Source organism: Alosa alosa, chromosome 6 (assembly GCF_017589495.1).
Source record: "Alosa alosa isolate M-15738 ecotype Scorff River chromosome 6, AALO_Geno_1.1, whole genome shotgun sequence".
NCBI lineage: Eukaryota > Metazoa > Chordata > Actinopteri > Clupeiformes > Clupeidae > Alosa > Alosa alosa.
The window spans coordinates 20,285,718-20,300,828 of record NC_063194.1 but is presented as its reverse complement, the minus strand read 5'-3'; the positions used below and the strand labels follow the sequence as shown (position 1 = coordinate 20,300,828).

At 40.6% G+C, this 15,111-nt stretch overlaps 1 protein-coding gene across 1 annotated transcript; it reads right to left on the bottom strand.

Annotated features, from left to right (window-relative positions):
• Positions 1 to 303: 303 nt before the first annotated feature.
• Positions 304 to 6,667, bottom strand: narfl (nuclear prelamin A recognition factor-like). Its single transcript, XM_048247081.1, has 11 exons — positions 6,576 to 6,667; positions 6,051 to 6,146; positions 5,767 to 5,910; positions 5,339 to 5,471; positions 4,923 to 5,057; positions 4,573 to 4,691; positions 3,855 to 3,984; positions 3,677 to 3,749; positions 3,452 to 3,589; positions 1,954 to 2,111; positions 304 to 1,130 (listed from the first exon to the last, which is right to left on the bottom strand). The coding sequence occupies exons 1-11, from the start codon at positions 6,639 to 6,641 to the stop codon at positions 889 to 891; spliced, it is 1,434 nt and encodes a 477-aa protein (XP_048103038.1). The 5' UTR covers positions 6,642 to 6,667; the 3' UTR covers positions 304 to 888.
• Positions 6,668 to 15,111: the final 8,444 nt, after the last annotated feature.

Here is a 15,111-nt window from a genome sequence, read left to right as displayed (position 1 = left end):
CAAACAAAGCACAGTTCAACTGCCGTGGAATGCACTTTACAAACACATTAGTCAAAGGTGGAGGCTCAACTTGGATCATCATGATTAGGTCAGGTTACTGCTTCTTTGATTCCTTCACAAATAATTCTGCATTCTCTCGCTTTAGCTTTCTCTAAGATATCTCACAGAAATCTCGGAGACATTTAAAGACATTTGCTTTTGTGTTTCAACCGCAATGTATGACAGACTCACACTTTTAAATTAGACATTTTATTAAGTAAAATATTGAACATTTATATAACATAAATTGAAAATATTTGTATAATATTTATATAGAATAATATCATGTTGAAAATACGGCAGGAATGATTATATACATGCGATGGTAGATTCATAGATGTAATAAAAAAATACTGTTTGTCTTAACAAACATAAATATGCAGTGTGCACTACTGATGAATCAGCTAAGGATAAATATATTATTACACTTTAGGTAATCAGGCCCCAAAAATCATTTGGACACGATGTCAACAAAAGGCCACAGTGCATTTAACTGCTTTTTAGTGCAAGACAAATACTTGTTAGCATTATAGTTCACATCTTAACAGTTCCTCTTCAAACAAACTGGAAATGCTATTGCCGTGGCTTCAGTGGCTTATTTACACAAAGCAATAATGGACACTCTACTCTGCAGCTACATTATTGGCAAGGTTACAAAGAAAGAAGGCAACTGCTTTGATCATGTTAGAGAGATATGAAAGATGACCTTACTCTACACAAACACCCTCATTCACTCCTTTTCCCTCCCTCTGTCCTTGCAGTGGCATGACTCGCTTTTGTGCGCTTAGAAGCCCAGCGGCTTGTGGTCATAACCCGAGGAGTTTGAGTCCTCCCGTGTCGGGTCCTCACTCACCACTTCATGGTGAGGCCGCTGGAGGCCTTCTCCACAGCGTGGTACTGGGTATGGAGCAGCTGGCGAGCCCGCTCTTCGCCGACGGTCTGCAGCCAGGTGTGGTAGAGCTGGCTGACGCGGGCGTCCCCGTCGGGCGCGGTGCTGCGCTCGGCCTGGTACAGCGTCTCCACCTGCTGCAGCAGGTCCTTATTGGACTGCTCTCCCTGGGGCTTCAGCTGCCCTCCGCCGTTCAGACAGCCTGGACAGGAGAGGAGGTGGACAGTGTGTCATGCCACACAGCAGAGGCCAGGCACAACTTATTCAGATCTAAAAGCAGCACTTAATGCTCCTCTGCTCCTGAGGATTCCTCCGTTCTATTCCACAATTTGTCACTGGCACTAGACTATGAAAGCCTGCAGTTCCGCGACATCTGTCGGCAGCAGTTCATTTTTGTCGAGCGACACTTATCGCCTGGACTATAAATTGGCCTTAGCAGGTCAGGCATCATAAGAATTACCATAGAGATCTAACATAGATAAGCATTGAGAGAGACAGAAGGAATGTGTTGATAGTACGGTCTATGACACAACCAGCCTACTTTAGCTAGTGAGAAAACAGCCAAGGAATGATTTACAGACAGAAATACACATTGGGTAACGTTATTTCTGTTGACGTTCAAACAAAACGGAGAGCTAGCTTGCTACTCCCCCTTCCCCTCCCGTGCAATTGAAACTCTCCTCAATGCACATCTCGTCTGTGATTGGCTGGAACAGTTTGTTATGTTTTTATGGTTCATGCTGGACCAAGTTGCTTTTGTTGCTGTTTTTGGAGCCTGGCCTGTCCACAGAGACAACGTTTCTTTACAGTCTATATAGGGCACTGGCAGCTAGTGGATAGTGAGGTAATTTTTGCTGTATTTGACAAAAAATGTTTTAGATTGGAAACAGCGTAACATCGGTTAGAGCACCTTTAAGCAGGAGCCAAGAGAGTTAAATTGGAAATAATGATCCTAGACATAGATGCAATGAGGTGGATTATTATACCTGCATTGAACAGGAATTCAGCAGGAGTTCAATGCTCACCTGATGGACATGCCATGACCTCCACAAAATGATAGGGTGACTTTGCCCTCTTCAGTTTCTGTACAAGGTTTTGAATGTTCCGGAAGCCATAGGTGGCCGCAAAGCGCAGTAAGACGACGCCATCTTTCTCAAGGGTAATTTCTTGGAAGTCTTTGTTCCTGTTAAACAAAGAAGTGGTTTGTAGTTGTGTGCGTCCAGACAAACAAAATCATATTGTGACATATACGCAAAACTACGTTGTTGTAAGATAAAGACAACCTGTGCCATAGAAATGTAAAAATATACAAAGAATTGAGCATTAGTCAAAAAACTCCCTCATTTACAAAACAAATATGTGACATACAACAGGCATAGGACAGGCGTACACTCATTTCCACACAAAGCATGGCATTTATCAATCGGTGGCTACACTCAAAACTCATGTCAAGTCTCAAATCGTGTACGGAAGTTTTAAGTTGGCAATGCAGTCTTACGGTGCAGCAGAGTAAATCGGTGGAGGATTGGAAAGTTGGACAGTTATGTTCATAGAATATACAGTAGTCTAGGGCTTAAGACTTTTCCAGCACATTTGTTGCCTACTTTCCATAATGTAGCTTGTCATGTTGACACATTTGATGGCTAAGGATAGCCATCATGTGGACAGCATTACTTTTGTCAATGAAAATGCGTATTTAGAAATGCGGTATAGCCACAAACTACTTTTTTCAGGGACAAATGGCATGTGTTGTACGGTTAGGTCATGCATGCATTTGGTAGTATGGTGTGTTCTCTCTGCGAAATAAAGTTTGATACACTGGTTCAGCTGGACTTCCCACATCACCGTGGCTCTCAACTCAAAGTCAGAAAAGTTTCACTTTTTGACGCATTATGCCCCTCCATATCTGAATTCCAGGCGTGAGGCCTCTACAATGACAATAAATAGGGGCGAGATATTCAATTACGCTTGTTTTCAGCCACCATATTTACCAATACATGTTCATGAATCACACGCGAGTCCTGTTTTAAGATGATTCCTGCACTCAGATCTGCACAGGTTTCTACACTCGATAGATAGATGAGGGTCATCAAGTGCTTATTTGAACTTACTATGTCACAACCTCACACACAAGCTGACCTGTGAATAGCAAAGAACCCTTTGGATAATACCATTGCCAAAAGCCTCTACATACAAGCCGTAAAACCTGACACACTCCATGCCACAAAAGGAGATATGCAGTGATTTATTTTGTGATAATTTGTGGTTGTTATAAAGATTAGGCATACAAAAGTCAGGTTCTCTTCACTCCTAGAAATAACATTCAAGGAAACCACTCCTAAACCCCACCTTTTTCTAATCTATCAAACGGTCTTATTTATAGACACCAAATGACAAACATACAATTTACTTTTAATTTCTCACCTTAGACTCTAATTTGATCTGATTACTACAGTTTCATTTATCCAAATTTACGTGTACTCTGGACTTTGTGAAAGTGTAAATATAATCTGCTGGGCTCACTTGAGAGTTCTATAGGTGAGCTCCTTCACTTCCTCCCCAAACAGCTCTTTGGCAGCATGGGTGTAGATATGGTGCAGGTATCCCCCTGAGCCACTGCCAGCATGGGCCAAAAATTCCTCTCCACACACATGGTTGAACCTAGTAACAACACACACACACGGTTTATTGGTAATATCAGTTAAGTGACCTATTTATAAAATTCTTCCTTACAATTAATTTACATACATAGGGTCTAAGGGTGCAGCTTCAACATCATTCAGAGAGACACCCTCCTCCTCCAACATCTTCAGAACTTCACCTGAAAGTGCCAAAATAGTACATAAACCCACACAGAAAAAATGTGAGGGATATATTTTCATGACAAGAAATAAGGGCTGGTTGTGTTAGCACGCCAACTTCACACCTGAAGTGATGACGCAGTCCACCTCTCTGGTCTCCGATTCATTCAAGTAGAAATCTGGTCTGGAGGCCTCAAGTTTTTTGTCGTAACAGGGCATCACAGTAACATGGTAGATCTTCTGAGGAGACAAGCCCTGCGCAGAGAGTTACACACCATCCAATTAATTAAGACTTGTATACACTTAAATAGAGACTCAGAAGTTACAAAAGCCAAACAAACACCAGGTACCACCATCAGCACCACCACTGTTCACAAGCCGGGTTTTCATTCAATGCATTTGCATATGTTTAGTGCATGCATGAAACTTGTAATGAACAATGTAAATGTCTATGCTTTGTGATGCAAATTAAAAATGGACCTTCCCCTAAACAAGGGAGGAATTGTGAACAGCCATGCAACTTGTATCCATTGACCGTAGTCACATTATACCCATGAGAATAGAACATTAATCCACCCCTCTTGCGAATTGAGTTTTAATTTGCAAGTGTCTCCAGTCAGGATTTGTTATTTGAATGGTAAAAATAATTGGATGGAACCCGTTACTACTGCGCTTGCAAGGGAGAGACAAGCTTAACAAGAAAAGGCTGGTGGTAAATAAAGGATCTATTTGTGGACTGTGTTAAACCTGTGATGGTACCAATGTCTTAAACAGACAACTGTTTAAAAAATGACATATTGTTTGGCTTAATTGTATAACTGACTGTGAAGTCAGGGTTAATACCTTTTGCTCAGCAAAGTAATTCTTCACCAGGGAGCCCATCATCTGCTGTGGGGAACGGGTTGTACTAATGTATGGTAGGATGAACTCACCATGAGTCTTTTCAGCATAACAAATCCAACCTATTCACACAAACACATATGCATACAAATAATACAAATGAATTAATATGATTAAGACATGACAGCCTTACAATAAAAACTAGAAAAGCAAGTTGTCTAAAAAGGATTTCCTATACACCCCTCACTCTTCGGGGCACTTCATGGTTTGACTTACACATTGTCTAAAAAAAACTAGTTTGTCAGGTTCCAGGCTGACCGATGGTTTATGGGAGTGGACAGGGTGTGCCTTACCTGGGCAAGCAGAGGCTAGCATGGGCAATGCTTTCTTGTCCTCCTCCTTCCTCCGGAAACGCTGGAGAAACTCCCTCTGGCTCTCCAACAGGCTGAAGTTGCGGCTGAAGCTGGTGTCAAACACATAGTGAACACCTGAAATCAGTAGGCAGATGGATTTTCTTAGAAATGAAGGATATTTCATGCAACAAATGAGCAAACTGATGAGTTTCTTGCCAATTTGAAATTAAATGGCTGCATATTAAGTATAGATGTAAGTACATTTTCAAGTAAAAATAATTATTTCACATTTTCTCAACTTTTTCTATTCATTTCCTTCGTATGTGCTGGGTAAAATTTCTAGGTGATTTTAAATGGTAAATAGTAAAATATTTACAAAAAGCCGGAAGAGTCTTCAAATCATGCTCTGAACTCACCATGGCTTTTAAAGAAGGATGTGAGCCTCCTGCCGGCATCGCTGCTGCTCAGGCCAAAGCGGGCGGCCAGCGAGGCTCTCGACTGAGGCGAGACGGACACCACCACCACCTGCTGCTCAGCGACACTCCGTTGCTGCACAATGCCACACACACACACAATAAATTAACAATCAGTCAGATGATTAAACAAGCAGATGATCAATCAATTAAACATAATAAATAAATTCAGATCGCACACAAAAAGCTGCTTCAGTTCTAATCTGACAGCGCTCTGTGCTCTCAGTATATGATCCTTTATCAATGATATCACTTAAGAGACACATCACATACAGGGACATTTGGTATAGGGCAATGTTGTTGGGTCAGTGTCACAAAGTAGACCACAGAATTGTTCTTCAATTCATTCATCCATGCTATGCAATGCGCACCTTGTTCTGGCGAAGCACTCTGAACAGCTCCTCATGGCTCTGCTGCGTGATCAGGACACTCTCAGCAGAAGTGATGCACCCACTGCATGCCAAGCAGTCGTTCAGGGTGATCTTGGCCTTCTCCAGCTTCTGCATTCCTCCATCCTAGAAGTGGGGACAAACTACTCAGCTCAAAGGGTTTTAAAGTTCTTCTTGAGCTTCTAAGCCACTATATTGTTTTTTTATGCATATGTGTAGCCTGTGTCTAACACATGCACACTCAATAAAACAACCTTTCAGCTTACCTGATTAACTTGAAAATAACTCCCGTCATCTTCAATTTGTATTTTCGCCAATGAGCGACCCTGTTTCTTCTCTACTTTGATTGGCTTCACACATTCCTGGACAACACAAATTATTTGTTCAAAAGAAAATATGACGCAGTCAATGTGAAACTGGGAAGATAGATATATATACTTTATTGATCCCCTAGGGGAAATTCAAGGACAAGATGATACTATGGTAGGCTACAGCTCTAATAACATTAGCTCACGTTACTTCAAACTCCTTGCCAAACCTGTTACAATATCATATTACATATTGAAAACTTAAGATTCTCTTCAGTTTTTCTATCCACTGACATTTATCTCATGTCATCTTGCTTACATGAGTCATGACATGACTGTTGTTGTAGGGGTTGTGCTGGCTAACGTTAGCTTGTCTATGATCTACATGATAATTAACGACGAACATAGGCTACGGCTTATATTTATAAGCATCACCGTATGAAATCGGTTTAACAGCATAATCATTTTCGTCTTTTAGCGTACCTGTGACGGAGTGATGAAATCATCTAGATCCGTTAACTGTAAAACACCACTGAAGTGTGAAGCCATGTTGGATCAATGTGCCGTAAAGCCACACTTCCTGAACGCTCAAAAACTGTCGCAGCATGTCGCTAAACTGTTAGTGCACTTAAAGGCACAGTCAGCAATTGTTTATGTTTAGGGACAAACTAAAAACTGATATCTGATCCAATTATCATCTCATGTTCTCATGTGCAACACTTCTCTATAGTGCAGCAGATTAATGGCATATTTCAAGAGAATCGTTCAAATTGGTATAGAAGCATGACATTTGGCACAGATACTCTCTAAGGGTCACTTTTTGGGAAAAAGGCGCTGGCCACCCAAAAATTCAACATGGCGGCCATTTTTTCAAGATGCCCGCTATTTCTGTCATGTCATTATGTCAATCGTTCAAACAGGGATGTAGGCATAACATTTTGTGAAAATACTCTCTTAAGAATGTTTTTTTTTTTTTTGAAAATGTGCTTGTCCCTCAAAAATTCAAGATGGCAACCATTTTTCAAGATGGCCGCAATTTCTCTTGAATCCTTACATCAATTTTTCAAATGGTGATGCTAGATAACATATGTAGTTAAATAGCCGCACCTGAATTGACAGGTTGTGCCAGCACGGGAGAGCCGAGCCAAGGGTAAGCGGGGCAATACATGACTTGTTCATGTATGCTTACCTGGAAGGTGTAAAGATCACATGGGACTTAAATGGCACTGGATGAATGATCTGGCTAGGTGTAAGTGATCCAAACCTAGTTGTATCTCATACTTGAATGTGTACTATGTCTATGATTGAGGTGGTAAAAGGATAACCCCTCGGCCTTAATCAGACAACAATCCCCCAAAATGGCAAATGAAAATCCCATGTCAGCCAAGAGATCAACTGATTGAATGAAATGTTGTCTTTGTCAGACAGACACAAAGGAACCCCTCCTATCACCACCTACCCATCATGTTTCTCAACATGATGGCTATAAAATGATTGCCACCAACATTCCACTCTTTCACAATAGTGACCTGGAGATCTTTGAGTTTGTGGTCCTGCTGTATGATCGATCAAGCACAGCTGTTAGTGTAGATGAGGCTAGACTTGACATGTTTGCCCGAAAGCAGAGGCCATATGAAGCCATTCCTCCAACAAGGGCAGCTCTGCTTCAACACACTAAACGTGCTGCATATCAGGCAGGCTGCATATGGGGTCCTGCTGACTGGAGATGGAAAAAAGCTTGGTGAACAATGGGGGGTCTTCTGGACAGCAAATGCACCAGTTGCACAAAGTTGTGAACAGCTAGCCAAGTGTGGCTGCAAATCAGAGTGCCGTGGAGGATGCAAATGTTTTAGATTGGGTTTCACTTGCACAGAACTGTGCAATTGCAAATGTGAATAAAAAAGTAAGTTTGCAGTGGGCAAGAGCCGATTTCCTGATTCTGGACCATGATGTACATGAACACCTTCCTGGATATGTTGCCCCCAATACAACACTTGCTGACTGCCAATCAGGGAGGCATTGGCTACCATCTTTATTATGGCACAACCTCTCAAGCTCAGGCTGGACACTCTAACCACAAGGCCTTTGAGCTGGTAAAAATGTGAATTTATGTTATTTTTTCAATCCTTCCTTTTAACTCAGTCCCAACCGAGTACACTATTAAAGCAACACTCACTTTGAAAAATGCCTTGCATTTTTCTAAAAGTGTGGCCGTTAGAAGATTTTTGCTAACATGCATGTGTGCATCAGTGTACATACTACCGAAATGACGGCCATCTTGGAAAAGGTCTCCATCTTGAATTTTTTATTGGCCATCCAGTTTTTTCAAAAAGTGGCCTTAACAGAATATTTGTGGCATATTTTCTGTATCACTTTTTGGAAACAGTGGCAGTGAACATAGGACAGGAATGGCAGCCATCTTGAAAAATGGTTTCCATCCTAAATTTTTGAGTGACACATACCTTTTCCCAAAAGAGTGTTTCTGCCTAATTTTATGCTTGCATCACCATTTGAACAATTGAAATGATTAATATTCGACAGGAATGGTGGCCATCTTTAAAAATGGCGGCCATCTTGAATTTTTTAGGGACAAGCATTTTTTTCCCCATTAACAGTTCCTTTAGATAGTATTTGTATCAAATTATATGCTTAGATCACTGTTTGAATAATTGATATAATAAGCATTGAATAGCAATGGCGGCCATCTTGAAAAATGGCCGCCATATTGAATTTTTGAGTGGCCAGCACCTTTTTCCAAAATAGTGGCCCTTAGAGAGTATCTGTGCCAAATGTCATGCTTCTATACCAAAGTGAACGATTTTTTTTACTAATCTGCTCCACTACTAGAAGTTCATGACTGTATGCAGCTATAAAACAAGTAGGCCTAGTTTAGGCTACTTTTAAAAATAGGGGGAAAGAACAAGAGAGAAAAGAAAGATACAATGCAAATGGTAAAAAAAGTAGGCCTACTAGACATGAGTGCAATATTGTTGCTGGATTATTTGATGATTCTTTTAAAATTGGAGAAGTTTGAGATAGGCCTAGCCTACATTTAAAAATATATTGTGAATTTGAAATTAATTCAAAATAATTGTAATAAAAAAGAAAGCAGTCAGAACTTTGGATAGGCTATAAGTTAATGCAGCACGTATACATTTAATTTTTAAAAAATGTAGTAAAGTAAAAGTAAGAAGAAAAATTAAAACTCAAGTATTTCTATGTAAGTCACTATGCCTCGAGTCCGAGTCCAGGTTCGAGTCCCCAGTGTTCAAGTCCGAGTCAAGTCCAAGTCATTAAAAAAAAATTCCAAGTCAAGTCCAAGTCGAGTCCACTACTCATCCGAGTCAAGTCACTATTGATCCACGTCGAGTCCGAGTCGAGTCCCTATTGATCAAGTAGAGTCCAAATCCAGCACTAAAGTATATAGCCTACATGTCGTTCCATTTTTTCCCATTGCAGATGAAATCCTTAAAAGCAAAACGTTCAATCTTCTGTCTCCAAGCAGGGGTGCCATCACTTGTGTGAAAGTAGTATTGCCAAATTTCTTGCCAAACCCAATGTGTTGTATTTATTATATCGGAGAGAATACCATACCATAGCCTAGGCCTACTCATAATAAAATAGCAATCCACATCCCAATCACACAGGCCATTAAGTTACATTATGCTGTTACTGACTGCTGACAATTGTATAGGCAGTGTTGTAGAAGTTCATACTTCACAAGAGCTAAATGGACGTTGGAGTAGGCTAGGCATATTTTGTAAGAGGTAGTGTGGATCATAAAAGGGCCTCCCCCGGGCAGTTTTAAAAAATTCTGTCTGTTAAATAGCCTACACAATTTTAGCACAGTTTGGGAGGGGCAGAAACAGAGCAGGGTCCGTCTTGGTAGCTTCTTTCTGACTCCCGTGACGTGAACACTGGCTACCTGCAACTGCATAATGTCATCACTTTACTGACAATATGGAGACATTTCACGTCAACAATAGATGAAAACTAGCTTTCGGTTAACGGAGATGCAGATCTGCCTAATTAATTTCTTTGCGCAACAGGCCACATTCTACGTTCATTTCAGCGAGATAAGTGAAATAAATGTTTAAGCTGCTATCGCCATAGGCTACTATTTGCTACCATCACCTGTTAGAAATAGAACACGTTGCTATTTCCTTTTTTTTCGTGTAGTGGATTAGGCTATCAAATCGCTCGTTTGAAAAGTAATCCACTTCATTCGTGGTTTTAAATATAGTTGTTTCTGGCCTACCCACGAGAGGTTCAGTTTGTCAGTTTCACTTGCGCAGACACGTAGGCCTACATTGAAACTATGGACACTACTAGGCAATTTAATTTTATGCTTCTATATTTTATGACACCAAAATTAAGAAGTAGGCTATGCTATATCTTGTCGGGAAAACTCTTACAGTTGTAGTTTATTTTTCTTTCATCCGATAAAAGCCTGCTGCAAATTAACAGACAGAAGCACGGCAGGGCACGCCCCAAATGAAAATGAATGAATGAATGGAACCTCGCTTCTCGCGTCAGTCAGGAAAAACACTGTTCACCAAGTCACGATGATCAGCTATCCAGCAGCAGTGTGTGATGTTTAGCCTAGGCTGAGTGTAATCTTAGGTAATGTCATGTCATGTATGAGAACTAATACATTGAAATAGCGGCAGCCATGTCTCCAGGCATTTTGGTGTTAAAGTTAACGTTAGTTTGCTTTGCATGTCAATATAAATTTATTGTGCTTATAGAGCGCCAAAACATTACACATGTATCATGGCACTTTACAGAATGTAGGCAATCAGAGAAAAAGGAAAGAAAGGAAGAAAAGAAAGAGAGAGGTCAATACAGGACAGTAAGGCCTGTATACATGACAAATGCATATGATAGTCAGGTGTAGAGAATAAGACATGGTGTTAAAAGCACTTGAGCAGAAAGTTACAAGAGGTGGGGTGATTACGTATCTGGTTTGATAATTCATTAATCCTGATTTAGTGACAGAAAGTTCAAATAGTCCAGCATTGGATTTGTCCAGGGGAAGGAAGTTGTCATGGGGCATGTGGTGGGTCGGCAGACAGGCCAGGAATCCAGGAAGAATTGTCATAGGCAGGTGATGGGTCGCTAGGCTGTACGGGCCAGGAATCCAGATAGGGGGACAGTAATAGGGCAGTCAAGGATGGGACTTCAGGTGAGATGGGTGAGAGGAGGGCCAACACATGGATGGTTGATGACTGGTGATGATATACCTCACAAGTGAGGTACAGTAAAAAAAAAAAAAAAAAAGAGATGTAGAGTGGGTTAGTATTACTGAAAAAAAAAAGGTTAATGTCAATAAGTAATTAGTGGTACTATATACATCATAGTGAGAATAGGCAAGAGAGGGAGAGTTGAGAGAGAGGGGGTTGTACGGCATGACACATGAAAAGTCCATGACAGCACTATGCTATAGCAGCATAACTAAGGCATGGTGAGGGGTAGTCGGCACCATCGCAGGTATGGTCAGTGACCACCATCGCAGGCGACTTGGGTGCCAGTCACACGAGGACTCAGCAGGGTGGTCCATTCCACAAATCACTGAGGTGGGTGAAGTTCCACACCGCACCATACCTAACTATGGGAGGCAGTAAAGAGGTATGTTTAAGTCTAGACTTAAAAATAGGGAGGGTGTCTGCTAGTCAAATTGAGGAAGGAAGATTATTCCAGAGGAGGGGTGCGCGATAGCTGAAAGCTCTGCCTCCTACTGTAGTTTGAGATTCTTGGAATTACAAGGCCAGTATTCTAGGATTGTAGCGGTCTAGGTGGATTATATGGGACTAGGAGATCTTTAATATATTCTGGTGCCTGGCCATTAATGGCTTTGAATGTTAGAAGTAATATTTTGAAGTCAATGCGACTTTTAACAGGCAGCCAGTGTAGAGATGCCAGGATTGGGGAAATATGTTCATATTTTTTAGTTCTAGTGAGTGTGCGAGCAGCTGCATTTTGTATAAGCTGTAGGCTCTTTAGACAGGTGTTATTGCAGCCAGCGTATAGAGCATTGCAATAATCAATCCTTGAGGTGACAAAAGCATGGATTAATTTCTCAGCGTCTGGTAAGGATAAAGACTTCCTTACCTTTGAAATGTTCCTTAAGTGATAAAATTAGTGATAGGTCTTGGTCAATTGTAACTCCTAGATTAACACTTGTGGATGAGGATAGTCGAAGATCAGTAAATGTAGCCTGTGATGAGGATAGGGTATCCCTCGTCTTTTTAGGACCTAAAACCATGACTTCTGTTTTATCGGAGTTCAAAAGCAGGAAATGATTTGTCATCCATGTCTTTATGTCTCTTATGCATGTGTCAAGTTTGGCTAACTGAGTTAATTCATCAGGTTTTATGGAAAGGTATAATTGTGTATCGTCTGCATAAGAATGAAATTTAATGCCATGTTTCCTAATTTCTGAGCCTAGAGGAAGCATATAGAGAAAATAACAGGGGCCCTAGTACTGAGCCTTGAGGCACCCCATATTTTACCATAGTCTGGGTAGACGGTTTATTGTGAACCTGTACAAATTGTCTGCAATTAGAAAGGTATGACTTAAACCAAGCGAGTGCTGAGTCTTTAATGCCTATCGAATGTTCAAGCCTGTGGAGTAGTATATTGTGGTCTATGGTGTCAAAGGCAGCACTGAGGTCCAGGAGGACCAATATTGATGTCCATTATCGGCAGTGATGAGGTCATTAAAAACTTTAACTAAGGCTGATTCAGTACTGTGAACATGTGACTTGCGATGTATGACAAGAAGCAGTAGCCGAACATTCCCTTGAACTAAAATTAGTAGCCTATTACAAATAATTTAGATATTAAAATCATATAGCAAATTATAGCCTAATGACATACTACAATTATAGCCTTATGATACTACAAAAAAAAAGTTGAGTCCTCGACGAGTGCGAATGCACGAGTCCGAGTCCAAGTTCGAGTCATTCAGTGCTCAAGTCCAAGTCAAGTCACGAGTCTCTGAATTTAGCTAATGACTCTGACTCGAGTACTACAACACTGGTTACTTTACATCTCTGGTTCTGACTACTGCCACTTTGCAATCTTATGATTTAGCAAAGGGGTTGAGGAACAATGTTGTTCAAACAACAAAGTAAAAAAGAATAAATGTAAAATGTTATTTGCTGAAATTGTGACAGTGTTGCTTAGGTTATCTGCTTTTTATCCAGGATCTTTAATGCCTTACTGTAAAGAGACTATGGATTTAATTGTTGATTGGTTGACTTGGGACCAGTTAAACCATAAGGCACACTTGTTCGATGAGCTCACCTTTGAGTCCAACTAGGGCTGTCAATAGACAAATTTAATCAAATTAATTACATAAGCTGTGATTAATTAATCTAAATGAATTGCATATCATTTTTGCTGTGAAAGTATTTTAAAATTTAAATTCAAATGAATCGTTAAATAATCAGCATTAGTGACATTAAAGTTCAAAAACTCTTATTATTATTTTCACTGTTCAAATAATGGCCATAATAATCTATGATATGACCTAATATGGTGAGGAAATAAATTCAAAAGTGCATCGGGAAGTTTTTTTTTTTTTTTTTCCACATACAAGGCATTTCAGGCCACAGATATAACCTAGGGGACACAATGAGAATAAATTAAACACTCCCCTCAATGTCAACACTATTTCTTTGCATTGATGTGCGACTTTAGAGTTGACGAACTCCGGTGATATGCAAATTCCTTGCTGCAGACATTGCAGAGGACTTAATTTTAATCAACACTATTTTTATCAACACCATCAGGCCGTTTTTAAAAAGACATGAGTGCAATATTGTTGCTGGATTATTTGGTGATTCTTTTAAAAATGAGAGAAGTTTGAGATGGTGTCTTTCTGCTCCTCTCGTGTCTACTGAGGCTGCAATGATCACATTCCAACTAAGGGGCAGGTCTCAGCTATAGGTGCGTTATGTCAGTCTACTCTAGAAGCCTACGTCTCGCTTGTTTGCAAGCTAATAATCAAGAATTTTGATCTATATGCCACACAGAAAACAAACCAAATTAAACACCCATCACTGAGCAAGTCAAAATATTTTGCTAGGTCCACTTTCAGATACAGCCTAACAATATGATGTTTTACCTTGAGTTTATAGTCAGAGAGAGTGTGTATGTGGCCCGTACTTGTTAGCTAACATTTTCTTTTTTTCCTTGGTCATATCGCTGCTGCAGGCCATAGCAGGCAGGCTATGCGTAACAGAAATTGAGATATAAAGCCCGCCCTCAGAAACAATGGATAGGTAGGTCTTCAAAAATAGCACAAAGAGAGGCCAATCACTTGTCTATAAATCTCGCATGAAAAAAAAAAAAAAAAAAAAAAAACACTACTGTCACCCAGACTATGGGAAATTGTGTGCCCCCAAAAAAAAAAAAAAACCCTTCGGATCTACACGATTCACGTGAATGACATATTTTGATTCAAAAACGGCGATTTTCACCAAAAGGTGACTAGTTTGCAGGTATGATACTAGTGCAGTGCTCATTCAAACATGCTAATCCTGTAGAAAATCTGTAGCCCAATTTCATTGCTGTGGGTGGAAACCAGAGGAGAGATTAACCTTGGCACCAAGCAATTTACAAAATTGAGAGGTGAACTGAGGGCCTCTGTCAGACACTACTTCGGTGGGTAGACCATGAATCTTGAATACATGGTCAATGAGAAGGCTGGCCGTCTCCTTGGCAGAAGGCAACTTGGGGAGTGGAACCAGGTTTACAGACTTCACAGACTTTATTACAGAAAAACAATCCACAATAATCAATATGGTAGTATTACCATCAGATTGAGGCAGGCCAGTGACAACGTCCAAGGCTGTTGGACCAAGGTCTCTTAGGGATTGCAAGGGTTGTAGAAGGCCAGATGGGATGAGACAGGATGGCCCCTACTGCTACATCCGATGCGTCAGTCTCCACAATGAATTGGCGGCCAGGATCAGGCTGAGTAAGGATGGGAGCAGTAGTGAAATGCCTCTTA

Excerpts from the sequence above, each read along its gene's own strand:
- narfl (XM_048247081.1), bottom strand. The coding sequence starts at position 6,641 with ATGGCTTCACACTTCAGTGGTGTTTTACAGTTAACGGATCTAGATGAT. Across the intron at positions 3,985-4,572 it reads ATTACTTTGCTGAGCAAAAG|GGCTTGTCTCCTCAGAAGAT; the intron begins GTATTAACCCTG and ends CTCTCTGCGCAG. Across the intron at positions 3,590-3,676 it reads GCTGCACCCTTAGACCCTAT|GTTCAACCATGTGTGTGGAG; the intron begins GTATGTAAATTA and ends TGTTGTTACTAG.